The sequence below is a fragment of the Hypomesus nipponensis genome, chromosome 24 (assembly GCF_054491055.1).
Source record: "Hypomesus nipponensis isolate SF chromosome 24, ASM5449105v1, whole genome shotgun sequence".
Taxonomy (NCBI): domain Eukaryota; kingdom Metazoa; phylum Chordata; class Actinopteri; order Osmeriformes; family Osmeridae; genus Hypomesus; species Hypomesus nipponensis.
The window spans coordinates 9,009,125-9,036,532 of NC_140384.1; the positions used below are offsets into that span (position 1 = coordinate 9,009,125).

At 52.3% G+C, this 27,408-nt stretch overlaps 2 protein-coding genes across 7 annotated transcripts in view; both read left to right on the forward strand.

The window, feature by feature from the left end:
* The first annotated feature begins 362 nt into the window (after positions 1-362).
* On the forward strand, positions 363-12,660 carry LOC146233112 (ubiquitin-associated protein 2-like). 6 transcript variants are annotated; one of them, XR_014742249.1, is made up of 28 exons: positions 363-494; positions 2,102-2,239; positions 2,470-2,547; positions 2,650-2,766; positions 3,233-3,392; positions 3,593-3,670; positions 4,511-4,574; positions 4,810-4,886; positions 5,007-5,059; positions 5,242-5,306; positions 5,410-5,626; positions 5,731-5,968; positions 6,349-6,575; positions 6,673-6,875; positions 7,267-7,486; positions 7,598-7,637; positions 7,874-8,042; positions 8,244-8,301; positions 8,384-8,582; positions 8,706-8,797; positions 8,914-8,964; positions 9,062-9,140; positions 9,479-9,844; positions 10,517-10,621; positions 10,969-11,042; positions 11,469-11,660; positions 11,750-12,062; positions 12,185-12,660. XR_014742249.1 is itself a non-coding variant. In XM_084690306.1 (28 exons), the coding sequence occupies exons 2-27, from the start codon at positions 2,144-2,146 to the stop codon at positions 11,840-11,842; spliced, it is 3,411 nt and encodes a 1,136-aa protein (XP_084546432.1). In that variant the 5' UTR covers positions 363-494; positions 2,102-2,143; the 3' UTR covers positions 11,843-11,853; positions 12,185-12,660. The 6 variants fall into 6 exon arrangements, 1 of the variants encoding a protein (XP_084546432.1); XR_014742251.1 differs by having other exon boundaries at positions 11,750-11,908; XR_014742252.1 differs by having other exon boundaries at positions 7,282-7,486.
* Positions 12,661-14,723: 2,063 nt separating this feature from the next.
* The window catches only part of pcsk5b (proprotein convertase subtilisin/kexin type 5b), a 36,600-nt gene continuing 23,915 nt past the window's right edge, over positions 14,724-27,408 (forward strand). The window contains exons 1-9 of the mRNA XM_084690310.1: positions 14,724-15,327; positions 18,778-18,882; positions 21,030-21,173; positions 22,072-22,215; positions 22,427-22,503; positions 23,936-24,024; positions 24,617-24,789; positions 26,345-26,557; positions 27,158-27,258. Coding sequence (XP_084546436.1) covers positions 15,148-15,327; positions 18,778-18,882; positions 21,030-21,173; positions 22,072-22,215; positions 22,427-22,503; positions 23,936-24,024; positions 24,617-24,789; positions 26,345-26,557; positions 27,158-27,258 — 1,226 coding nt within the window. The 5' untranslated portion in view covers positions 14,724-15,147. The remainder of the gene's footprint in view (positions 15,328-18,777; positions 18,883-21,029; positions 21,174-22,071; positions 22,216-22,426; positions 22,504-23,935; positions 24,025-24,616; positions 24,790-26,344; positions 26,558-27,157; positions 27,259-27,408) is intronic.

Consider the following 27,408-nt stretch of genomic DNA (forward strand, 5'->3'; position numbering starts at 1 on the left):
CATGTTGTTTGCACCGTCCGTCTAGTCTGTACTCATTTACAAACATAAGTTTTTATTTTAACATGGGTTTGATTTGAAAGCAGTAGTATTGCTGTAGTGTAGTCCCTCTTTGCACCTGGTCACTAAATGAATTGGTAACTTGATTCCTATAGAGGTATTTATTCAGCCAGGAGAATATGGTTTAGCTTGTTGGAACTCTTCCTGCTACTGACGCATTTGTGAAAGAAGAAAGAAGTGCGAAAGAAGTGTAGAGATATATAATGCATCATCAGATGACTGTGACTTCCCGGATCGAACCATTATGCCAGGTTCATTACCAATGCGTAAGAGGAAGCGCGTGCCCGATTAATCAACGGGACCGAGTAAGACTGAAGGAGAACCAGGTGGTATGCGAGGCGCGCTCTGACTGGCTGCTTCAGCACCTCAGAGTTGAACAACGGCGCGTTGGGTCACGTGACGGCATCTGCTGCTGGCTGAGCGAAGCGTGTTAGCAGGTAACGAAATAAAAGGTTTGTGTATTTATCTGTAAATACGCAACCGTTTTACTCTCCTGATTTACAGCGGTATTCGTTAAGAAGACGGGGACCGAGCTGTTGCTGAATTGATGTCCGTTAAAAGCTAATTTAACATTGCTAGCATGGTGGTTAATCGCCTAGCCTAGCCGTAGCTTGCTGTTTAGCTAAGTGACGAGGTATGGATACCACTCGCTAGCGCATTGTTGTGCGGACTCTTTTCCATGGCATGCCACTAGCGAGCTAGCTGGCTAGCATGGTATCTTGCCTTCCGCACGGTTGAAGAAATGCACACATGCCCAGTTAGCTAGTACTACTACCTGGCGTTAGACCGCCGATTAAATAAAAACTTGATTATAACTTGTTTTGTTAATACTTTGTCATGTGACATACGCAGTCAACACGAATAGATAGAAGTTTACAAACTCAACATTCGCACATTCTTGGCTGGGAAGGCGAGCTTAAGCGTTAGCATATTTTACGGATTGCTAGGCTAGCGGCCGACTAGCTTGGTTAGCCAGTTACACAAAGACCTTCGTGAACAATGTTTATTTTTGCCTTATGACACAACGGACGTAGCTAATAACGTTTGCCGATATTTTAACTAGTTAGATGTAATGCTGTTAAATCATTGCGGGTACATTACGTGTATGTGAACCAGTTTGTCAATTAATGCTATGTGATACGACGTTGGGGGTATTTTGGTGATTTTAGAGGTTCTCCGTCGAAGACGACACGGGAACAAAGGCTTGTCTGTTAGCTACTATACATGTCGACAAAGCTTGTTAGACATTATTAACATTCAGTGCTCATTAAAACGTGTTTAAAGTACCAACTGGCCAGCTACTTGGCGTTGTTAGGCGCCGTCGTTTATTAACCCAATTAGCTTAACATTTTCCCGGGAATTTCTTCTCGCCACCATCATGCAGCGAGCTGGGTAGCTTAGCTTCCGTCCTGATTTCACTTTTGGTATACAGCGATGTTGTTCTTACTGGCCTGATACGGCACAGTTTGTGGCTGTTAACTTTACAACCATAGCAATAAACTGTGATTGTGGCTTATACTCGATGTGCTGTGTTGTTGATAAACATATCACTGCCTGGTTGGTTTAACCCGTAGCCTGAAGCTGTTTTGTATCCTGTCTAATGCCTTTGCCGGTTCGTGTTTTTATCAACTGCGCCATGTAGCAACTAGTATAGTGAGTTATGCTGTTGAACCTCAAGCCACACGAACACACCTAGCAACGTAATCACAGCTGGCAGTGCTTTGAACACGCAGATTCTAGTTCCACCAGTATACATGTACTCTTCGTATTTTAAACACGATCATTTGTGACATGTATGTGCCAATCCACCCTGTTTTCAGTGCGTGAGAAAGACAGAGACTATATGAGAGAGGGATGTAAGCTGACACCGACACAGGCCCCTCTTGGGTGTCTAAATTTAAACTTGAGGGGCGATACATGGGGTTATAGTCTTACATGGCACAGACAAACTTGATACAAGCTAGGCTGTGGATACACCCCATACCTTGAATACCCTTGTAGACATTGACATCCCACTAACCCCACGTGTCCTCTTGTTTTCCAGATTTTTCTATTTTGTACATACATTGTTTTGTATATACTGTATATGATGACTTCAGTGGTCAGCAACCCAACCCGGGGCCCCCGGGACAGAGCGCTGCCCACCACCACACAAACCACACAGCCACAGAAACAGATACAGGTAAAGACCCTGGAACCAGTCTGTTTGACAGCCGCATTTGAATATCTATGAGCTGCCTACACTTGTTTGACTGTCTCTTGATTGGCCTTTGTACACGGGTAGAATCTGGGTAACCTCGTTCACGCTAATGACGAACCCTGGTTGTGTCCCTGTTGTTGTGACTGTGTGGAAGGGTTATAAGGCTGTGTGTGTGTGTGAGAAAATGCTAACCAGGCTCTCTTTAAATCCAGGCCACAGCAGAACAGATTCGGCTTGCTCAGATGATCTACGACAAAAACGACGCCGATTTTGAAGACAAGGTCAAACAGGTACGCAGGTGCACGCGTGTCTCGACCTGTTATGTCATTACGTGCTATTTATACCCAGGGAATGTTTGTGGTAGCCTACTCATCTCCTTGTGTTTACCTCAGCTGATCGAAGTGAGTGGGAAGACCCAGGATGAGTGCATGGTTGCCCTACACGACTGCAACGAGGACGTCAACAGAGCCATCAACTTCCTGTTGGAGAGCCCCTCCGACGCAGTGAGGGTAACTCACCTACGCATCACACTGCAGACAGGCGCGGGAACCATGGAGACGAGCACACTCGCACACGACCACGCCGACACAGGCAGAACTAACTTGTGTTGCATCTCTCTCTACCTCTCCGTTTCTCCTCCCCTCTCTCGATCTCTCTCTGTTTCTCCTCCCCTCTCTCGATCTCTCTCTACCTCTCCGTTCTCCTCCCTTCTCTCGATCTCTCTCTACCTTTCCCTGTTTCTCCTCCCCTCTCTCGATCTCTCTGTACCTCTCCCTGTTTCTCCTCTCTCGATCTCTCTCTACCTCTCCCTGTTTCTCCTCCCCTCTCTCGATCTCTCTACCTCTCCCTGTTTCTCCTCCCCTCTCTCGATCTCTCTCTGCCTCTCCTTGTTTCTCCTCCCCTCTCTCGATCTCTATACCTCTCCCTGTCTCTTTTCTCTCTTTCTCTTTCTCTCTCCTTCCCCCCTTCTCTCAGAGCTCATGGGAGACTGTGGGGAAGAAGCGAGGCCTGGTAAAGGAGGGAGGCCCACCTGAGATAAAGGAGAGCAGGGAGAAGAGGGGAGGAGACAGGGATGCCAGCCGCGGCCGCGGGGGCTCCAACAGGAGGGGCAGAGGAGCCAGCCGCACCAGAGAAGGTGTGTGTGTGTGGCTGGTGGGGGTTTTGGTAAAGCCCTGTACGGTGTTGAATGAATTGAAGCGTCTAACACAGATTGTTGTGTCTGTTTGGTCAGGCTGGGCTGAGAAATGTTAAGAATGTCATGTTGGCATTGAGTTAGCAGTCTCTGCTTTTATGATGCTGGGATTCTGTGAGGCTGATTCGTGTTTGCCCCCACAGTGCGGGCGGAGGAGAACGGCTTTGAGATGGGTCTGGGAGAGAGAGGGGGCGACCGCGGACGCAGGGGGAGAGGCAGAGGTAAAACAGCCCTGGACTTAACTCACTTCTCCAGCAACAACACCAGGAAGTAACCTACCAGGACATAGACCAGACAGGGCTCCTAGACCAGGGCATAGCTCAGACAGGCCCCCTAGACATAGCCCAGACATGCCCCCTAGACTAGGGCATAGCCCAGATAGGGCTCATAGACCAGGGAATAGCCCAAATAGGGCCCATAGACCAGGACATAGCCCAGATAGGGCCCTTAGACCAGGGCGTAGCCCAGATAGGGCTCTTAGACCAGGGCATAGCCCAGATAGGGCTCTTAGACCAGGGCATAGCCCAGATAGGGCTCTTAGACCAGGGCATAGCCCAGATAGGGCTCTTAGACTAGGGCATAGCCCAGATAGGGCTCTTAGACCAGTGCATAGCCCAGATAGGGCTCATAGACCAGTGCATAGCCCAGATAGGGCTCTTAGACCAGGGCATAGCCCAGATAGGGCTCTTAGTCATTCTTAGGCTGTAGTTGACAGTGGGTCTATTTGTGTCAGGCACGGGTGAGGACAGGAGGTTCGAGAAGGGTGGGGGGGAGTAAGGGGGTGGGGGGGGCATAGCAGGCTGACAGGAAAACAGCCCCCCCCCCCCCCCCCCCCCATTCACTGTGAATTGAGCAATGGGCACATGTTTTTAAGTGGGGGGTTGGAAATCCTCATCAGTGTTGTGGCAAGCCTGCCGTTCCTGCTGCTTTAGCCCTGGGACTGCACAGGTCACATGACTGTGGAGAGGAGGGCAGCCAACGTCAGCTGTGTGTCAGAGAGCAGTGGTCAGAGTAGGGGTCTTTTTAGTGTGACATCAGGTGACAGGTGTGTGTGTGTGCAGGATCAGGAGGGCGTGGCAGGGGAAGAGCTGCTGGTGGCACCAGGTTCTCCACCCAGGGGATGGGGTAAGTGTTTGTGTGTGGCTGTGTTTAGTGACTGAAGAGATAATGATGGTTACAAGCACATATCTGAAATTATCTGTGGAACAACTAATTTCTGAATCTCTTATTAAAACAAACATGGCCATTTGATCACCGATAGTGATTTCAAACTTTGCAGTCTTAACATGGTCTCTCTCTCACTTTCTCTGCCCCTCTCTCCTCTCCTCTTCTTCTTCTCTTCTCCTCCTCCTCCTCCCAGGATCTTCAACCCAGCTGAATACTCTGGAGGATCTCGCCAGGACACCTGGGACACGGACGGCAACGAGGCTGCAGAAGGTGTGTGTGTGTGTGTGTGTGTGTGTGGGATTGGCTGTCTAGCCTATTCTCTGGTATGGTGTATGTGCCCAAGCTGTTTTTGTGTATGTGTGGGCTGACTAAGTGTTTCTCTTGCTGCAGGAACATGGAGAGGTAACCTGGAGGACTGGGCTGCTGAAGACTGGAACGAGGACGTGAGTCCCCCGGACCTCCGACACACACACTCCTCAAATCACCCTGATAGACACACATTCCTGACGTGACCCCAACACACGCCCACCTGTCATCACCCCCAAACACAGACGCACTGATACGACTCAACATGTACCCTCTCGAGAAGGCCTGTTACTAAGGTAACACTGTTGTTGCTCTCCAGCTTTCAGAGACCAAAGTGTTCACCGCCTCCTCTGGTCCTGCCAACCACATCACACCTGGAAACGGGTAAAACACACACACACACCAGGCCCAGCATGGTGTACGATCTTGTGTTCTGGCTACACGAGGTGAAGGTAGCTTCTCTAACTGACCCCCCATCCCCCTCCAGTGTTGATGTCTCCGCCCTGCTGCCCAAGCCTGGCCCTGGGGGCGTGGAGGCTGAGCTGGCAGGGATGGACCCCCCCTCAGAGGGCCTGGGGCAGAGCATGGTGTTCACCAACTCCCACCACAACGGGCGCCCGGCCACGCACAGCTACGCCCACGCTGCCTCCAACAGCTACGCACACGCTGCCTCCGCCTCCACCACCTACGCACACGCAGCGCTGGTGAGACACGCTACACACACGCACACACTCTGTTTATATGCACTCCCAAACATCTCTCACTCTTGCTCTCTCTCTCTCTAACACTCTCTCTCTCATCCCCCCAGTCCTCGGTTCTGGGTTCTGGGTTTGGCTCCTTGAGCACCCCCAAGCCCGCCCCCTCTGACGCCAGGCTACCAGAGCAGCTCAACAGGTCCCACCTGTCCCTGCGGACCAATCAGCCGCTGGTCGCCGCCGGCAACGCCAAGGAATCCGTTCCACCCGCAGTTCAAAGCTCTGCCGCCACTTTATCCAGTGAACTCAAGGCCCCCAAAGTGGAGAACAGCCCTGTTACGACCTCTCACAGTGAGTCTCACACACACACACACACGTAACCTCCTCCCCCCTCTCTCCTCTGGGCTCACCCTCCCCCCCCTCTCTCCTCTGGGCTCACCCTCCCCCCCCCCCCCCCCCTCTCTCCTCTGGGCTCACCCTCCCCCCCCCTCTCTCCTCTGGGCTCACCCTCCCCCCCCCCTCTCTCCTCTGGACTCACCCTCCCCTCCCCCCCCTCTCTCCTCTGGGCTCACCCTCCCCCCCCCCCTCTCTCCTCTGGACTCACCCTCCCCCCCCCCCCTCTCTCCTCTGGGCTCACCCTCCCCCCCCCCCCCCCTCTCTCCTCTGGGCTCACCCTCCCCCCCCCCCCCCCCTCTCTCCTCTGGGCTCACCCTCCCCCCCTCCTCCCCCAGTGGATCTGAAGATGCAGCCGGAGCCGTCGGCCGTGCTCAGCCAGCTGGCCCAGAGGCATCAGGCCTCCCTGGCCGCCTCGGAGCCCCCCGCCCTGGTCCCCACGCCCCCCGGCCACGACGCCTCGCTGGCCCCCCCCAGGGACGGGCCCTCCCCGGGGGAAGCCCCCATCACGGAGCCCCCCCGGCAGATGAAGACCCAGAGACGCAGGGTGGCCCCGTCCTCCAAGGTGAGGATGCTGTCTCTCACTGACACACTCTCTCCCTCTCTCTGTCTCTCTCTCTCCCTCTCTTACACACACATTCTAACTCCCCTCCCCCCCTCAGATCCCCTCTTCAGCGGTGGAGATGCCAGGCTCAGCAGACGTGTCTGGCCTGAACGTCCAGTTCGGAGCCCTGGACTTTGGCTCTGAGCCAGGCGTGGCAGAGCTGGGCCCGACAGAGCCGGTCAGGGAGGTGTCCCCGGGCCCCTCCTCCACACCCCTCCAGCAGCCCCAGAGCAGCCTGTTCTCCAAACCTGGAGCTGGCAGGTGGGTAGTCTGAGAGGGAGGGAGGGAGGGTGTAGTCTGAGAGGGAGGGAGGGAGGGAGGGTGTAGTCTGAGAGGGAGGGAGGGAGGGAGGGTGTAGTCTGAGAGGGAGGGAGGGAGGGTGTAGTCTGAGAGGGAGGGAGGGAGGGAGGGTGTAGTCTGAGAGGGAGGGAGGTAGGGAGGGTGTAGTCTGAGAGGGAGGGAGGGAGGGTGTAGTCTGAGAGGGAGGGAGGTAGGGAGGGTGTAGTCTGAGAGGGAGGGAGGGTGTGTAAGGGAGTGTATGTGTTTGTGTGGGAGGGAGGGAGTCCCTAACCATCAGTAATGTTTTGATGAAGAGAACCTGACACTAGACTCTCCTACCTCCTGTTTGACTCTGCTGCTGCTGTTGTTCCAGCGATCCTCTGGGCAGCATGCCCACCCTTCCCCCGGCCGTGGCCGACCCCATGTTCCCCTCCCCCTCGCTGGGCTTGCCAAGCGCCACACCCTCCCCCTCCATGGGTCTCCCCAGCGCCGCCCCTCCGACCTCGTCCGCCCAGGCCAGCGTACCCAGGAGTCTGCCTCCTCATCTGGGCTTCCCCCAGAGCAAGGACCCCTCTCAGCCTGGAGCCCTCACGGTGAGCAGTCCAGGGTTCACCACGGCCACCAAGGGTTCAACTGTTTAATCTTCTGATCCGACTCGCCGAGTTCAGTCGCCTTTGGTCTGATTTAGTTGTGTGTTTTTTCAGAATGGCTATAGCGGGCTGAGGGCTCAGAGCGCACATGAAGGTGAGTACCCACAATGCCTTGAGACAGGGTGTGGTCTCGACGGCTCACCCTAAAAACACCTGTTTCATGTGTGCAGTTTATTTACCAGCTGGGGTTAGTTAATGATGGATGTCTCCCTCTTCCTCTTCTCTCTTCCTCTCTTCTTCTTCCTTTCCTCTTCTACCTCTTCCTCTCCTCCCTCTTCCTCTCCTCTTCTCCCTCTCTCCTCATCCTCTCTCCTCCTCTTCTCTCTCCAGTCCCGTCAGCCTCCAGGACCCCCAAGCCAGAGTCTCCTCCCATGACCAGCGACAGTGGCCCCGCCCACCACGTACCTGGCCCCGCCCACCACGTACCTGGCCCCGCCCACCACGTACCTGGCCCCGCCCCCACCCCCTCACACTCCGCCCCCCTCCCCTCCCTCGGCAGGTAAGAGCAAATCTGTCTCTCACACACATCCACGTCCCAACCGTAACCGTGGAGATAATGATGGTTTACAAGCACATATCTGAACCTTCCTGTGGAACACCTAATGGTCTGAGTCTCCTTATGCCCCTCCCCTACCTCCCCCCCCCTCCCCCCAAACCTGTCTGATGACATCACTGTTCTCCCTTCCTCCCTCCTCTGCAGTCATGTGACCAGCAGCCACTCAGCAGGGCCGTCTCTCTCCACTAGCTCCGCCCTCACAGTAAGTTAAAAAGCGCTGGAGTTTTATCCCGATTTAAGAATGTGGTGAAGTTGATGACTGATGTTTCTGCCCCCCCTTCCAGATGACCAGTGAGGAGGGCAGTGCTGCCCTGTTGGCTGCCTTCTCCTCGGCCAGCCCTGCCGTCATCCCCAGCTCTGCTCCAATCAGCTCGTCCTCCTCCAACGGGATGCACATGAGCTCCGGGGCGCCCGGTCTCACCGCCAACGGCAGCGGAGCGCTCTCCGCTGGACGCTCCGCCCCCCTGCTCACCACCACATCCGGTAAGACGCCTCCTCCTCCTCCCTTCCTGTTTCCATGGCTACGTGTTTTTTTTTTTGGGTTGTTGTGGTTGTGTGGTCTGACTTTTTCTTTTCATTCCCCCCCACCGCTCTGTCTCCCCCCAGGTAAAGCACCTCCCAACCTGTCCCAGGGCGTGCCCCCTCTGCTGGCCAACCAGTACATCATGGGTCCTGGAGGTCTGCTGCCTGCCTACCCGGTAATGAGACGCTCCCTGCCTCTCTCTGCCTCTCTCTGCTGCTCCCTGCCTCTCTCTGCCTCTCTCTGCCTCCTGCTGCCTCAGCTCAGCTGACCTGTGTTCCTCTGTCTCCACAGCAGATCTACGGCTACGAGGACCTGCAGATGCTGCAGTCTCGCCTTCCTATGGTGAGTGTGTGTGTCTCACCCACACACACACTTGCATTGATCAGCTGCTGTGTGTGTGTGTGTAAATGTATTAATCATTTCTTCATGCTCTCTCCAGGACTACTATGGAGTCACGTTTCCGGGCACCGCGGCAACCATGCCCGGTAGAGACGGCCTAGCCAACAACCCTTACTCGGGTAACTATGGCAATCCCGCTCACCCCCCTTCCCCGAGTGCTCCGGTCTCTTGTTGTCATTGAAATTTTTCTAATGTATTTTATTCCTCTCCTCTATCACGCTCAATCTTTCTCCCTGTTTCCTCTTTGTCTACCATCTCTCTCCTCCCTCCATCTCTCTCCATCCCTCTTCCCCTCCCTCCATCTCTCTCTCTATCCCTCTTCCCCTCTCTCTCTCCATCTCTCTCTCTCTCTCTCCATCCCTTATCCCCCTCCCTCCATCTCTCTCTCCATCCCTCTTCCCCTCCCTCCATCTCTCTCTCCATCCCTCTTCCCCCTCCCTCTTCCCCCTCCCTCAAGGCGAAGCCACCAAATTCGGCCGTGCCGACACCTCGTCCCCGGCCCCTCCCACCAGCCTGTCGGGGGCCGGGCCCTCTCAGCAGCAGCAGGCGCCCCAGGGGGGCGGGCAGGGTCAGTCCCAGCAGAACCAGAACCAACAGACCCAGAACCAGGCCTTCCTGAACCCCCCGCTCCCCCCGGGCTACGGCTACACAGGCCTGCCCTACTACGCTGGCATGCCCGGGGTGCCGTCTGCCTTCCAGTACGGCCCCACCGTCTTCGTGCCTCCGGCGTCGGCCAAGCAGCCCAACATGGGCCTGGGCAACCCCTCCAGCCAGTACCACCAACAGCACCAGCCCAGCTACGGACAGCACGCCTACACCACAGGTGAGGGGCTGTGTTGGAGCGAGGGTTAGGGCCACCAGGGGTTTTGTGGGTTGTGGATGTGCGTGTCGTCGCGTGTGTGTGTGTGGGGGGGGGGACCTAAAGAGGAGGGGCCAGGATGTAGAAGGGGAGGAGCTTCTTGTTACTGCATGGCCTCCTGCTGCAGGCACTGTTCACCTGCTGCACTGCTGCTCCAGCCCTCTGACCGCCTGCCCCTCTACCTCTCTCTACCTCTCTACTGCTATATCTCTCTCCCTGTCTCTCTCTACCTCTCTCTACTGCTCTACCTCTCTCTACTGCTCTCTCTCTCTACCTCTCTCTACTGCTCTCTCTCTCTACCTCTCTCTCCCTCCCTCTCTCTACTGCTCTACTTCTCTACCTCTCTCTCTGTCTCTCTCTGTCTCTCTCTCTCTCTCTCTACCTCTCTCCCTCTCTCTCTACTGCTCTACCTCTCCCTCTCTCTCTCTACCTCTTTACTTCTCCCTTTACCTCTCTCTACCTCACACACCTGTCTCTCTATACTTCTCTCTCTCGTCCTCACAAACCTGTCTCTACCTCCTCTGTCTACCTCTATCTCTACCTTTGTCTCCACCTGTCTTTACTTCTCCCCCTCTCTCTCTACCTCCCTCCCTGCCACTTCTCTCTCTCCTTCTCCCCCCCCCCCTCCTCTCTCAGCCTTTGATGACCTGTCGCAGGGCCACGCGGGGGAGTACAGTAAGGGAGGGTACGGAGGCTCTGTCCCATCACAGGTCAAGGCAGCAGGCAACGGCCCAGGGAAAGGTACACCCCCCCCCCCCCCCTCCCCCGATCCCCTCCTCCCAGTTACTCCATCATCACTCTCACCCTCACCTGCGGCCTGACCCCACCCAGAGCATCACCTCCAGCTGAACCCACGCCCCCCCCCCCCCCACTGTCTGCTAATACTCCAGACTCGCACACACACTGCTCCTGTCAGTGAGTCTCTCTCCTCCTCCTCCACCCCTCTCCACCCTTAACTGCTTGGGCTATCTGGTGAAGTTTAAAGCATTAAACTGACGTATCTCCTGCCTCTCATCTACCCCTCTACTTCCTCTCTCTATCTCCACCTCTTTCTCTCTCTGTCTCTCTCTCCCCCCCTCCCCTCCCAGCTCCAGGACTGTCAGGCTCGGGGAGCAGTGGAGGAGTCCCAGACATGGGAGCGTCCATCTACAGTAAGAACCAGGTCAGTCTCCACCTCCCTCAGGTCACAGTGCTGTTAGACATGTGATGTCAGACATGTGATGTCAGACATGGAGAAACGGGTGAAACACAAAATGTAGCCCCATTTGGATTCCTTTTGTGCCAACGGACCTCCAGTTAACCCCTTCCTCTTCTTCTCTCCCTCCTCTTGTTCTTCCTCTTCTTCTCTCCCTCCTCTTGTTCTTCCTCTTCTTCTCTCCCTCCTCTTGTTCTTCCTCTTCTTCTCTCCCTCCTCTTGTTCTTCCTCTTCTTCTCTCCCTCCTCTTGTTCTTCCTCTTCTTCTCTCCCTCCTCTTGTTCTTCCTCTTCTTCTCTCCCTCCTCTTGTTCTTCCTCTTCTTCTCTCCCTCCTCTTGTTCTTCCTCTTCTTCTCTCCCTCCTCTTGTTCTTCCTCGTTCTTTCCTCCATCAGTCGTTTGACAAGCAGGGCTTCCACACGGGCACCCCACCTCCCTTCAGCCTGCCATCAGCCCTGGGGGGCTCGGGCCCCCTGAACCCTGGAGGGGCCCCTGGCTATGCCCCGGCCCCCTTCCTGCACATCCTGCCCCCCCACCAGCAGCCCCACTCCCAGCTGCTGCACCATCACCTGGCCCAGGACGGACAGGTGAGACGACACACACGGTCACACACACACACACACACCAGCGTTGAGTGCCCCGGCCAACACTTTGTGTGTTTGTCTCCCCCCTGCAGGGCGGTCCAGGGCAGCGCAGCCAGTCCAGCGGCATGCAGCAGAAGAGTCAGGGAAAGTCAGGCTACGGCAGCTCCCCTTACTGGGCTAACTGAGGAACTGGACGGTGGGTCCTCCAGCCTCGCCTCCAGCCTCGCCTCCACCCTAAAGGCTGCGTGTGTGTACGTGTGTGAAGCTAAAGAGGACACACTACCCAAACAAACCCTACTTCCTTTTCAACCATCTTCCTCCCATGCTTTAACCCCCATCCCCCCCTTCAAAGTCCTCATCAAACTTTTGGTTCTCTCTTTTACCTTTTTCAAATTGGTTGTACATGTAAGATATTTATGTATGTATTTATATATATATACTGTATATGTAATAGTAGATCAAGAAATGTGGTTGCTGCATTTTATTTTTGAAGGACGTTTTTTTGTTTACTTTTTTCAAAACTGCAGGAAAGACGTTACAAAGAATAATGCAAGGAGAAAATAAAGTGATCCAGGGGGAGAGAGGGACACACTCTCTCTCTCCGTACCTCTCTAGAGGATTAAAGAAAGAAAAAAAAGGAAGAGTTAAAAAGCAGAGAGCCTGAGCACTGAGTGAATGAGGACTGACTGGGGGTCTTTATCGCCTAACTCCATCTGTCTTTTTTATACACCTGCCCCGACCCTCCCAGATCCCCTGTTTTAAAACTGCTTTATTTCCGTAGCCATAGGTTTTCCTCCCTCCCTCTCCTCCTCCTCCCCCTTTCCTTCCTTCCCTCCATCTGCCCCTCAGGTTTTCAGTTTCTGGGAAGGGGGAGGGGGGTGGGGGGGGGGGGAACTGCCCTCCCTGTCCCCCCTCCCCTAAAGACTGGCTCATTTCAAATTTTATATTTTAATTTAATTTTAACCCTTGTTTCCCTCTAAATAAAATTTCTGAGCAGTTGGAATGGTTTGGTGTTTTTGTTGTTGTTGGGGGGTAGAAGGGGTCCTTTTATCGAATGCAAAGAACTGAGTTAAAGGCTGAATATGTACTTAAAGGGACAGATTGTGGTTGTCAGCATATGACCCAAACTGTACAAAACCTTTTATACCATTTAAGTGAGCAGTCCACACACTATCAACTGGTTCCACAAACACCTTGCAGTGCAGCATTGTGCCACTAGAGGGGGCCGATGGTCCTCTGCTTTTTCATCTTGATGCTGTGTGCAGTGTTTTTGTTTTTGTTTTTTTATACAAAAATGCGATCTCATTCCTTCACCAGAGACTGTCAAGTTAACATAAGCCAACATATTTTCAACCTCAAACAAAATGTGAAATTTGATTACTCTGAGGGTTGTGTTAATTTTGTTGTGAATATCTTAAAAGGGTCTTCTTGTGAAGTAGCATTCCCTTTAAAGTGGCTCTAAAGAAATGTGGGAGAGGAGGGAGGGATGACGGGAGGAGGGATGGGGGGAGGAGGATGGATAGTGAAGAGAGGAAGGGTGTGTAAGGATATAGAACAAGAGGAAGGTTATAAAAAGGGTGGGGGGGGAGCAGTGCTGCAGAGAACTACTGCTCCGGGTTCAAAGTGAAGTTGAGAGGTCAAAACTGTCTTAAGGAGGCCACCCAGAGTGGAGTGGGGGGTAGAGGGTATATCCCCCACAGGGAATACGTTAATTGATTGACAGATAGTGATGGGTGTTGTGTGAGGAGAGAGGAATAGAATGGTGGCAGGATTTCCTACAGGCCTGAGTTGATTGTAGTTTCCATTAAGAGTTATCTCTGTGGTCTGGTGAATTGAAGGCTTCGGATTATTAATTTAAAAAAAATACGTTTCATTAATGACCACCTGCATTTAGAAATGCATCAAGACATCACTGCCATGCTAATTCTAAACAGGTTTAAAACTTTCGTGTCGAGCGTTGAACAAGTAGGCATCTTCAACATTTCGTTGACGAGGAGTAGGAATGTACGCAGGAATGCTTGATGTTTGTTGTCACTTGTGACCGCTTTCGACAAAGACGTTTTGTAGGGGGTTCATGCGGTTCATTGCCGAGTGGTGGGCTATGGGCTGTCACGCAGGACCTCCACGGCCCCCCAGCAGCGAAGCTGAGCGGTGAATGGGGGGGGGGGGGGGGCTCGTGAGCTGCGTAGTTGATTTCGCACTCAAATCATTGCCTGTTTGTCCTCCTTTTCAAATGCTTTCAATTACAATCCCTTCCTCGCGCTGAATGGCAGCGGTCACGGGGTGTTTTTCGTTCCTTTCATCTGGTCTCGGAGGACCGTGAGATATTCTTGTCCCCCGCTTGTTGTTAGGTTTGACAGCGGGGTCCATTCACCGAGAAATTGGCCGCAATTAGAACAATTATGCTGATTCGCACTTGTGTTCAAGGCGAGGCGGAACAGAGTTTTCGCTGTGCGCGCCGGTTCCTGGCTTGCAACGGGGTTACTCTGGGCAACTGCTGAGAAAACAAAAACCCATCAATCAACAAATGAATAAGACAGATACCGGCAGTTTCTATAATGATATACCAATACACTGGACCTACTACGTGATGTGTGTGCTGGAATGTTGGGTGTGTAAGGTTGATCTATATAGCCTAGTTTATGTGACAGACCAAAGATATAGCCTACGTAAGTATTTGGCACATATATGATATGTTGTGTGCTGAAATAATTAGATGAAAAAAAGTTGATTGTTGTTTATTTAATAAAAAAATCTATAAATGTATGGTAGGCATATCTTTACTTAAACTCGGAACATTTTGAATTTGTAATTGAATGCCTAGTTGTTGCAATGTAGCACTGTGTAATCCGCCGGCTGGTGAGTATTTAACTGTAATACAATAGGTTCTGTATGACTTTACCGTTTTTCCGTTGCTATTTTGAAACAATTTGTACGAAACCAAATCATGCCTTTACCAACAGGGCAAAGAAGCATCTTACACTTGTCCAAGCCTACAGGTTGCTATGATCTCAGACGGCGGAGATTGCGACAATACAAAAAGTATGTGGTTACCTTTAAGACCCAGCGGAGCGCAGGCAGCCAACGGGTTAGTTGTTGCGAGTCTCGAGAGTGTGGCTAGCTAGTTATTTGGGGGGAGGCGCTGTAGCCATTTCGTCACATTAAAGACTGAAAGAGAAGCTACATCGAGTCCCGGGGAAAATAAATTACGTCTCAGATCTGCATACATATTACCCCTGTGCTCCGCCGCAAAGGAGCACTAGCGAAAACTTCGAACCCCATGCACAGCACGAGGAGGAGCGAGCACAGGACCGTGTAACGGGATTCTAGGCATTTTTAGGATTCCGTTTTCCGTTTTTTTTTTCTTTCTATGCGTGTATGTGGAGGTTGAGCGAACAGTTCTATGAGAATCCTGCTTGCTTTGCGGCGAGAAGAGAAGTTTGGTTGTTTGTCTAGTTGGAGGAGGGAGAAGCGAAAAAGTGGGTGAAAGATGGTTTGGAACGCCGCGCTGAGAAGTGGCTTGATGTGCGTCCTCGCGCTCTTGCTAGGTTTTACATCTCCCCCGTGCAAAGCTCGGATTTACACCAACCATTGGGCTGTTCGGATAAACGGGGGACCAGACTTCGCCGATCGCATAGCAGACAAATATGGCTATAGAAACATGGGACAGGTATGTTTACATTGGTTCCTCTTGAAGTTATCCTGTCTCCACTTGTCTCGGGCTATATTCGGTTCTATAGATTATTACATGCCCCCCCTCCCCTCAACGTGTTCTTTTCCACCGCACTGTCGCCTACATAAACTTTTATGTCAATATGGAATAATGCCCTCAGGTTACGTTGCTATGGGGTTGAAGTACAATTCACGCGCCAAGGTTATCTCCCCCGGGGTACCGGACAGCCCAGGGCTGGCTCCGGACCAGCCCGAACCCCGGTCTATGGTCTACCGGTTGTACATGACATGCTGTGGTGACATGACCCGTGACCGAGGGAACAAAGGGAGCAGAGCATTGGTCGGTGGCCGGTGGCACAACAGGTGCCCCGCCACCACAACGCATTAACTCAGTTACGTGACTGCTGTATAGAAGATGATTGTTTTCCGGTCAGGCTTTGGCGAACTCGCCGACAGTAGGGGTATTAACTCGGTATTTGTTTGTGTGGTTTGAAGACCAAGCTAATGGTGATCAGGCTTTAACTTGTTTGTGCTAAAGGCTGCTTATGTCTTTAAGATTAACTTATAAATGATTGAGCTTTTAACAAGCTCATAATATCACGAGCAGAGCATTTAGTCGGTTTCTATAATAGAGCATTATAGAAGACTAATGCTCCTTGGAGCCTAACAACGTCTGAGTCTATGGTTTCTCCTCTTTGAGATCATCTCAGAGCAACGTTCTTCACCGTGCCTTCACACGTTACAATAAAGTAGCAATGCTATTGCATAAACACTGCCTGCCTCTCTGTCCTTTTATGTCCCCCCTCTCTCTCTCTCTCTCTCTCTCTCTCTCTCTCTCTCTCTCTCTTTGTGGTCTCGAAAACCCTGTATTTTGGACTCTCTCTCTGAGTGTCTCTCGCTCTCTGAGTCTCTCTCCCTCTCTGTTTCTTTCCATACGTTTTTGCCTGTGTCAGGAACAGGTCTTGCTGCCTCATATCAGTGATATAGCCCAGATTCTTCAACCAACTAGAACTATGAAGAGGAGGAGGAGTGGGGGTGAAGGAGGAGCAATGATGTCACCCTGTTGTATCTGGGATGTTCAGAAGCCTGTGCAAGTTCCAAAGTGGCGGGGGGGGGGGAGGGGGGGTGCTGTGCGGGGTTGCCTAGCGACACACACGAGAAGCGTGTTTGGAGAGAGCAGTAGAGTTCTGACACGGACCCAGGGACAGGAACCATCCTGGGGGCTCCTGAGGCCTGGGGGCTCCTGAGGCCTGTGGCCTCCTTCCTCCGCAAGGAATAATACAGCTCAGACACTGTGACTGGCTGGAACGGGGTGGCCAAGTCAACCACTATAGAACCCCCCTGCCCCTCCCTCCCTCCTCCTGCTTCAGAGATGTGGCCTTAATAGCCCCATTTACCCCCTACCACATCCTTTATGAGTACTAATGTGTAGTGACCCCCCCCCCCCCCCCCCTTGTAGGAATGTCCCTGGGTGCTGTCCCCCCCCCCCCCCCCCCACACACACACACATCTTCATTTCCATGTGAATACGAAGCACTCATTGGACTTTGACACCTCATAGACAACAGTTTTACTTCCTGCCCCAGGTCAACTGAAAGACGCTCCTTTTGAGCCGATAAGAGACCCGTTCCCCGAGCCTGAACTTTGACCCCCCCGCCCCCCCCCCCCCCCCCGGGGAAATCACGGCAGCCATGCCATTACACATCACACACACACCAATACACACCCACCCGCCAATACACACACGCACCATTACACAAGAGGACCAGTTGCACACACATTACTAAAAGGCAGGGACGTTTTCTTGGCACAGTTCAAGGTATTCCATATCATCTGAGGTGACTCAATCTAGTCTATTTCATTAGAATGTGAAAGCCTTGTACACTTGTGGGAAATGGCTGCATTATGGCTCCAAACGGGAAACGCTGATTCCTTTAGAGAGAGAGGGGGAGGGGATGAGGGGGTGAGGAGAGAGGGAGGGGGGGGGGTGAAAAGATAGAAAGGGGGGGAAGAGGGTGAAGAAAGCGAAAGGGGGGGGGGTGTACACAGAGAGGAAGATGGGGGGTGTACACAGAGAGACAGAGAGGAGGATGGAGAAGTGGTGTTACAGAGGAGGTGAAGTCCCCACAATGACAAGCACACGGGAGGGAGGGAGGGAGGGAACGGATGGAAGGATAAAAAGAGCTGGCACCGAGTGAGAGCACCTCTATCAGGCATTCTGGGTAATCCTCTTACCCGTGGAGCCCCCACATCCTCAGCCAATCAGAGGCCAGAGCCCAGCCTCAAACACAGGGCCTACCTGTCATCTGGGGGAGGGGAAGAAGACAGGATAGGAGAGAAGGAGAGGGAGGAGAGAATAGGGAGAGAGGAGAGGATGTGGGGAGAGGGAAGTCAGGATGGGGGTAGAGAGGGAGGGGGGTGGAGGGGAAGAGGAGAGGAGAGAAGGAGAGGGAGGAGAGGATGTGGGGAGAGGAAAGTCAGGATGGGGGTAGAGAGGGAGGGGGGTGCAGGGGAAGAGGAGAGGAGAGAAGGAGAGGGAGGAGAGGATGTGGGGAGAGGAAAGTTAGGATGGGGGTAGAGAGGGAGGGGGGTGCAGGGGAAGAGGAGAGGAGAGAAGGAGAGGGAGGAGAGGATGTGGGGAGAGGGAAGTCAGGATGGGGGTAGAGAGGGAGGGGGGTGGAGGCCAGAGAAAGATGAAAGGATGGGGTTGTATAGGATGAGGGAGAGCGGGAGGAGAGGGAGTAAAAGATGAAGAGGACAGAGTGAGGCTTGAGTTGAGGAAGAATATCATGATAGTGACACTACCTTGTGTGTGTGTGTGTGTAAGGTGATCTGTGTCTGGGCTAGCAGCTCCAGGGGTCCAGGTCATTGAAGCAGCACAGGACACCTGGCAGCCATGACAGCTTGATAATTACAGCCTTTTATTGTCTTTATGAATTATTAAAGTTAATCAGCCTCCACCAGCCGGCCTCTCTCTCTCTAACTCTCTGTCTCTCTCTGTCTCTGTCTCTCTCTCTCTCTCTCTCTCTCTCTCTCTCTGTCTCTGTCTCTGTCTCTGTCTCTGTCTCTGTCTCTGTCTCTGTCTCTCTCTCTCTCTCTCTCTCTCTCTCTGTCTCTGTCTCTGTCTCTGTCTCTGTCTCTATCTCTGTCTCTGTCTCTGTCTCTGTCTCTCTCTCTCTCTCTCTCTCTCTCTCTCTCTCTCTCTCTCTCTCTCTCTCTCTCTCTGTCTCTGTCTCTCTCTCTCTCTCTCTCTCTCTCTCTCTCTCTCTCTCTCTCTCTCTCTCTGTCTCTCTCTCTGTCTCTTCTGATCTCTTTCTCTCTCTTTTGATCTCTCTGTCTCTCTCTCTCTCTCTCTGTCTTTTCTGATCTTTCTCTGTTAGTTTGTCCACCCCTGTGTGTAGGCGTTTTCTTGATATTTATAATGTTGTTGTTCCCCCCCCCCCTCCAGATTGGGGACCTGAAGGATCACTACCACTTCTTCCACAGTCGGACCATCAAGAGGTCCACCCTGTCCAGCCTGGGGCGCCATAACTTCATCTCCATGGAGCCCAAGGTCAGCCAATCCCCAGCCAGCACACACACACACACCACAGGTCATCAACCCACACCTGCATTATAGATGAGCCACACAACACCACCAAGACTCACCCTGATGATGCCGGGGGCGGAGCCTGGGGGGGGGAGCCTTTGAGGGCGGAGCCTGGGGGGGTCATCTCCTGTTGTAACATGTCTGGTTTAGGTTTGACAGTAGCGCCTAAGACAGTAGCTGGTTCCAGAAGGTGATTTGAGATCGATGCCTGAAGTGGAGAAGAATGGACCTCTGTGTATCTCTCTATGCCTGTCTGTCTGTCTCTACCTGTCCGTCTCTGCCTGTCTCTCTCTCTCTCTGTCTCTCTCTCTCTCTCTCTCTCTCTCTCTCTCTCTCTCTCTCTCTCTCTCTCTCTGTCTGTGTCTCAGGCTGTCTCTCTGTCTGGCTGTCTCTCTCTCTCTCTCTCTCTCTCTCTCTCTCTCTCTCTCTCTGTCTGTGTCTCTGGCTGTCTCTCTGTCTGGCTGTCTCTCTCTCTCTCTCTCTCTCTCTCTCTCTCTCTCTCTGTCTCTCTGTCCCTGTCTGTCTGTCTGTCTGTCTGGCTGTCTGTCTGTCTCTCTGCCTGTCTGTCTCTCTCAGTTCCCCATCCTGTCTCAGCCTACAGACAGCTTAGTGTGTGTGTGCATCTGCACATCTGCGTGCGAAACCATATGAGTCAGACAGATGCATTAGGCACGTCATGTGACCTACCTGTTGGACCAGTACAGTTCTATGTAATCACACAGGTCTCCGCGGCGACAGGGCAGGGCTTTCTGCTTTATGGCCTGCTGTGCTGACTGGCAGCCAAGCAGATGTGCAGCTCACAGCAGATTGGACTTTGCTGGAACAGTGAGAAACCTTTCCAAGGTCACAAGGGTTAGATGTGGAGGAAAAAGGTTTTGGACTTTGATGTGGGGATTATGTGAAATTTCTGTTTAGTTGTGCTGTTTGAGCCACCAGTCTTTCACACACAGACACACTCACAGATCCTGATGACTCTGTTTAGGGCTTAATGGTGTGTGTAAATGGTTTGCTTTGAGGAGACTGGTGACGGCTCAGTGGACATATCAGCAGCGATCTCTCTGTCCCCAAACACAAATCTCCCCCTCCCTCTCTCCTTGAGAGTCTTTGACTCTTGCTTGCTCTCTTCCTCTCCCCCTCTTTTCTCTCCTGTTACGTGTTTCCTTCATCCCTCCATCTCCTTATTTTTCTTATCAGCTCCAGAGAGAGATATGGATGGAGGGATGAATGGATTGAGGGATGAATTGGGTTGTGAAGACTAGCTTCCTCCCTCATCAGCATCCTCTTCTGTCATTGGTGCCCCTATACTGAACACAAAACCCCTATGCTGGTGTGTTCCTTCCTGTCTGTGTGTTCCTTCCTGTCTGTGTGTTCCTTCCTGTCTGTGTGTTCCTTCCTGTCTGTGTGTTCCTTCCTGTCTGTGTGTTCCTTCCCGTCTGTGTGTTCCTTCCTGTCTGTGTGTTCCTTCCTGTCTGTGTGTTCCTTCCTGTCTGTGTGTTCCTTCCTGTCTGTGTGTTCCTTCCTGTCTGTGTGTTCCTTCCTGTCTGTGTGTTCCTTCCTGTCTGTGTGTTCCTTCCCGTCTGTGTGTTCCTTCCTGTCTGTCTTCCTTCCTGAACTGTGTGGGTCTTGTCTTAAGAAGGGGCCCCATACCTGTCAACTCACCCGGACAGAATCAGCCTGGCTTAGGACAGGGGACCCCTACACACACACACACACACACACACACCCATACCAGCTTCAAGGTTTCTCTGCAAATGTCAGGTTTTTGCTATTGGAAAAATTCCTGCTGCCTCTCCCTCGCGCAGACCAGCTGCCAAAGAATGCCGGGAACTTGTCATGAATCCATAACGTTAAAGAGATTGATGTGACCTGAGAGGTTTATGACGTTGTGTGTGTACTTGTGGTTGTATGCGTTTGGCTGAATGTTTATGTTTAAGTGCACTTTCAAGTGTGTGTTCGCGTCAGTTTCAGCCAAGTTGCAAGTCTGTGTGTGTATTGGACGGTTCAAATAACAAATCCAATCTGTTGAACTCCCAACTTCTAAGTGAGAGATCCCTGTGTGGTGATTGGCTGATTGTTCTTCACCCATTGACCAATAGGCCCCTGTGTCATAGGTTGAATGGATTCAACAGCAGGTGGTCAAGAAAAGGATCAAGAGGGATTACAAACCAAACCCACCGGTGTCTAGCTCGGCCCTGACCAGCCCTGCCCAGAACATCCATTTCAACGATGCCAAATGGAGCAGTATGTGGTACATTGTAAGTATGCAAATCAAACGCAACCCAGCTTTTAGGGTTAGGGGTCTAACCCTGACCCAGTTACTGCCGCTTCCATGGGTGGGTTTAGGGCGTGTGTGAAAGAGAGAGATATTATGGGTGTGTGCCTTCAAGGAGACTGTCTAGACGACCTCTGGCACATTTCTCTGAGATTACCAATGCTACAAAGGATTTGCTTTGAGCCAGATATGTGTGTCGACTGCCTCAGTGTGTGTGTGTGTGTGTGTGTGTGTGTGTCCTCAGATCTGTGAATGGTTAACCCTCTGGAGAGATAATTCAAACACTTTGACCTCAGATCCTCAACTTATTTTTCCCTGTTTTTGGACAGAACTTTCTGAACTTTGTCAATAACAGCTGCCAGAGTCCTCTGGGGTGTGTGCGTGTGTACGTGTGTGTGTGTGTGTGTGTGTGTGTGTGTGTGTGTGTGTGTGTGTGTGGGATAGGGAGCGAGAGAGGGAGAGAGTTAGGCAGGACGTTTGTGGACTTAATTGCTCACGTTATCTGTTGAGACTTGTCCTACTTGGGACTTCATATGATCGCGTTGTTACGGTCTTCGGTCTTCCCCACCTCTCTCCGTCAGCCCAGTAAACCAGCTCCACATTCTAACGCTGCTTTACTCCGTGTCCGTCTCACAGGACCAAGACTAGAACAGCATAGTCATAAAATACTGTATTCGTTCAAGTATAGAGGGGGATTTGAAACTAGGAGTTCTGGATCTCCTTGTTATATCCAAAGCCTTGTACAGAGAGGGGGATTGGAACCCAAGGGCTCTTGACTTCCTTATACATGCCATCCCATAACTAGACCAGAATAAAGACCATCAGTAACTGCAGAACAGGACCATGACTGTCAGCAACTGAACAACACTTCTCCATTCCAGCACTGTAACGACGACATCCATAACTGCCAGTCTGGCATGAACATCATGGGCGCGTGGAAGAGGGGCTACACAGGGAAGGATGTGGTGGTCACCATCCTGGACGACGGCATCGAGAGGAACCACCCAGACCTCATACAGAACTATGTAAGTGTGTGTGCATTGGTTCGTAGCTATGTGTGTGTTGGAAGTTAGTGTAGAAATGTGCACGTCTGTCTGTCTGTCTTTCTCGCTCTCGCTCTCGCTCTCAGACGGTCTGTCTCTGAGAGGACAGGTTACCATGGTTTAATGGATCCCTGTCTTAAGTGGTATAAGCATGTACAATGGTGGTTGTGAACACGTCCTCCTTGCTTTCCAGGACAACCAGGCCAGCTTTGACGTCAACGGCAACGACATGGACCCCATGCCGCGCTACGATGCCAGCAACGAGAACAAGTGAGACCACAGCACAGAGAGAGATAGACAAAGAGAGACAGAGAGAGAGAGAGAGAGAGAGAGAGAGACGGGCAGAGAGACAGGCGGGCAGAGAGACAGGCGGGCAGAGAGACAGGCGGGCAGAGAGACAGGCGGGCAGAGAGACAGGCGGGCAGAGAGACAGACGGGCAGAGAGACAGGCGGGCAGAGAGACAGGCGGGCAGAGAGACAGGCGGGCAGAGAGACAGCGTGCTGGACCCCATGTCCCCACAGCACCTCTTGATGTGGCCGGCCTGAGGGGCTGTGGTTTGATTGAGTTGGTGTGAGACTCTGTATAGATCAAGTGTGTGTGTGTCTGTGTGTGGCTCCCCTCCCAACGAGCCCTGTGCCAATTTGGCGGTTGGAGGGTTTTGGCGGCTGCAGCCTTGGCATGCAGTCGATCCTCAGCGGTAGTTGGTTTTCTTAAAGAGACAGGAGGAAGTTTGAGTGGGGCTGCGTTCTGGCTCTGGATGAAGCTAGGCCGCTAATGCTAGTCCGCCCGCCCCCACTTCCACACCACAGGATCATGTAGGCCGAGTCAGCCCTGAGTTCTGTCTTGTGTTTGTGACTTTCGCAGGCAGACAGACGGGCAGGCAGGCAGACAGACAGAAGACAGGTTGGCAGACAGACAGGCAGGCAGGCAGGGCTGGAGGTCTGTGTGGTAACAAATCACTGGGGTACCCCAGTCTGGAGGTATGGGGGTCTAGAGGACCATGTTTAGGGGCAGTCTGGAGGTATGGGGGTCTAGAGGACCATGTCTAGGGGCAGTCTGGAGGTATGGGGGTCTAGAGGACCATGTCTAGGGGCAGTCTGGAGGTATGGGGGTCTAGAGGACCATGTTTAGGGGATTGGGGGTCTAAGTCCTCCAGCCCAGAAATGGAGGCGGGGTTGCCATGGCAGCGGTCCAAGCTGGGCGGGGGTGGGGGTGGGGGTGGGGTGGTGGGCGGTAGTGCAGATGTTCCCTGTAGGGGTGCATGTCCCGTGGAGTGTGTGTGTGGATTGTGAGGAAGAAATGGTTTTGTCATCTAATGTGTGTGTAGTTGGAGAGAGTGGGTGTGTTTGAAACACGGGTCACTGACCTTGTCTGATTGTCACGACTGTGTGTGTGTGTACGCGTGCATGTATGCATGTGTGTGTGAATAGCTCTGTTTCCTTAGTTCCTACAGTGCTGGGTGACCATGATAAGCAGTCCTGTCAGTGTGTGTGTGTGTGTGTGTGTCCCAGGCCTCCACAATGCCAGCTCTCTGGGAAGCCTCTGGTGTTTGTGGATTCCTGTCAGAGTTTGCATACTTTCACGTGTTTGTAAGTGTATGAGGGGAGGGGGGGGACAATGCTGTGGTTTAAACTACAGTTGGGCCATCTCTCCTGAGTTTCCTGTGTGTGTGTGTGTGTTTAACCCTCTGCTCCCCCTCAGACACGGGACACGGTGTGCAGGTGAAGTGGCAGCATCTGCTAACAACTCCCACTGCATTGTGGGAATTGCCTACAACGCTCGGATTGGAGGTGTGTATCTGTTGTGTTCATTTGATGTGTGTGTTTATTCCCCATGTGTGTGTGTGTGTGTGACATGTAGTGTATACAGCGTGCAGGTGTTTGAGCATGTTGTTATTACCTGGGTGGATGCGGTGTGTGTGTGTGTGTGTGTGACATGTAGTGTATACAGCGTGCAGGTGTTTGAGCATGTTGTTATTACCTGGGTGGATGCGGTGTGTGTGTGTGTGTGTGAGGCTGAATGTTTGTTCATTACACCTACGTGTTTGTGTATTAATGTGTGTAGGTGTTAGATTAACATTGATTGGACTTCATTTATCCTTGAGGGGAAATTGCTCTTTATGGCAGTTTTATTTTACCTGTGTGTGTGCGAGTGTGTTTATTAATGTGTGTGTGCGTCTGTTAAATTGTGTATGCGTGTTTAAAAATATTGAACTTAATTTATCCCTGAGGGGAAATTGCAGTGGCACTTTAAGGCAGTTTATTAACGTGTGTGTGCGCTCTGTGTGTGTGCGCTCTGTGTGTGTGTGTGTGTATGTGCTCTGTGTGTGTGTGTGTGCTCTGTGTGTGTGCTCTGTGTGTGTGTGTGTGTGTGTGTGTCCAGGCGTGCGGATGCTGGATGGGGATGTGACAGACATGGTGGAGGCCAAGTCCCTCAGCCTGCAGCCTCAGCACATAGACATCTACTCTGCCTCCTGGGGCCCCGACGACGACGGCAAGACCGTGGACGGGCCCGCCTCGCTCGCCCGGCAGGCCTTCGAGAATGGCATCCGCATGGTGGGGCTCACACACACACACACACACACACATGCTTACACGCTGAATACAGACACACTGCTCACGTACGGATGCACACGCGTCATTAAACAGTATGTTTTCCAAAGAACGAGTGAAACAAAATTTCTCAGGGTTCTCATGGGTTCTGGTAAACACACACACACTCAACGATTCCTCTTATCAGTGCCCCTAGACGCTGGATTAGTGAGGCCTGTCTCATTAGAATATTCAAATAACCGTATGCATATTTATGAGCGTATGCATATTTAAATGAGAGTTTCAGCAGAGGTGAAGTGTTGAGGTCAGAACCTGTCACTCTCAGTGTCGACTTGTTCTCTTAGTACACAGTACGAAAGCTTCTTTAGAACACAACACGCTCTTATAAACACCTTGGTGTTCATAGACTTAATGGAGGGAATCTTTTACCTGCCTGTCTGTCTGTCTGTCTTTCTGCCTGTCCGTCTGCCAACCTGTCTGTCTGCACAGCAGAGGGCATGTAGCAGAGCAGTGCTATGAGAGACAGGCTGACAGGCTGAATCTATTAGAGCAGAGGTGTGGGAGATGCCTTCCGAGTTGTGTGTGTGCGTGTGTGTGTGTGTGTTGGAATTCCTTTCTTCTCCTCTACATTCCATGGTTCTAATCGGCTCTCCCACAGGTGAACTTTTCACCAGCTTCTGGATGACTCTTCTCTCGCTCCTCTCCCACCAGTGTTCATCTGTCTCTTTCCCCCTCTGATTCTCTCTCTCTCTCTCTCTCTCTCTCTCTCTCTCTCTCTCTCTTTGTCTATCTCTCTCTCTCTCTCTCTCTCTCTTTCCTCCATCATTGTTTACTCCTGCCTCATCCCTCCACTCTGAAGGGCTTTCCTCTTATCGCTTCCTCACAGACCCCCCTTTGAAGTGCCCCTATTCACCTTTTATTCCTCCTGTGTGTGTGTGTGTGCGCGCTTGTCTCTGAAACCTATTCCTGTAGGTGTTCTGAGTGTGTGTGATTGTGTAGCATGTGAGGCGAGCGAACGTCTGTCCGTGGCCTTGAACGGCAGTGGCAGTAGAATCTGACCTGCTGACAGCTCTGGTGTCACTATGGGCTGTCACTCTGCTTGGCTCTCCTCCCCTGAGCGTTCAGCATCTTAGAATAGACCACCCGCTGCTCTCTCATGGCCTCCTAGGATCTTTATATATCGAGGTTGAGACAACGGTGACATTTTCATGTGAAGACGTTGTCATTGTGCAATGTGGAAGTTCGAATTTCATGCGACCAGCGGCAACTCGTCGCCGATAAGCTAGCTATCGAACCCTGAATTGGACGGTAGCTAATATGTTGCACCTTAAAACAAACAAAATATGCGAACGATCTGTAAAACCAAGTTATAACTCAGTTTTTCTTGAAAATGTATTTAATCTGGTGAAATGATACACAACCATGTTGTAATTTTGCCAACCACCTCCGTAACAGAAACGGTTAGCCAAAACTGGAGCCCATTGTCGGATACAGTTTTTGTGTTCTTAACATCCTGCTCAGCCTGAACTGACCTGAAGTGATTCTCGTTTTCCATCAGGGGAGAAAGGGCCGAGGTTCCATCTTCGTGTGGGCGTCCGGTAACGGCGGGCGCAGCCGCGACCACTGCTCGTGCGACGGCTACACCAACAGCATCTACACCATCTCCATCTCCAGCACAGCTGAGAGTGGAAGGAAGCCCTGGTACCTGGAAGAGTGCTCCTCCACCCTCACCACCACCTACAGCAGCGGAGAGAACTACGACCGCAAGATAGTGAGTGTGTGTGTGTGTGTGTGTGGGAGGGGGGGGGGGGGGGGGGGAGTTTTGCCTGCAGATCAAGTGTTCTTTTGCTTCTGCATCTTACAAAAGCAACTAAAAAAGTTGCTATATACTATACTAAATACTGTATGTATTTGTGCGTGTGTGTGTGAGATAGGAGAGTGTGTGTGAGAGATGGGGTCTGGATTATCACCCTGAGAAGACTGTGACAATGAAAACACCAACACTCCAACACTCTTAGAGGCGTACACACACACACACACACTAGGCTTATTCTACCCGCCATGACCTCTGGCCCGTGGTGCCTGGCCTCGGTGTCCTCGACTGACCCCCTCCCTGCGTGGCATCCCAGAGTGCAGTGGGGCACACGGACAGTTAACTGGAGTGTTCTGGCTGGTCTGGCGAAGGCGTGCAACATTCCCCTCACAGGAGCTTCCTCACAGAGCCAGGGTGTGTGTGTATGTGCCCGCATGGTGGTGGCGTGTGTGTGTGTGTGTTTATCTGCAGCAGTGTAGCGTATCAAAGCTGGAATGTATAGTCTCAGGTGTGCCTCAATCTCCCTCCCTCCCTCCCTCCCTCCCTCCCTCCCTCCAGATCACCACAGATCTGAGGCAGCGTTGTACAGACAGCCACACTGGGACCTCAGCTTCTGCCCCCATGGCTGCGGCCATCATCGCCCTGGCCCTGGAGGCAAAGTAAGAACACTCCCTCTACCCCTCCAACCCTCCACCCCTCCACCCCTCTACCCCTCCATCCCTCTATCCCTCCACCCCTCCATCCCTCTATCCCTCTACCCCGGCATCCCTCTATCCCTCCACCCCTCCATCCCTCCATCCCTCCACCCC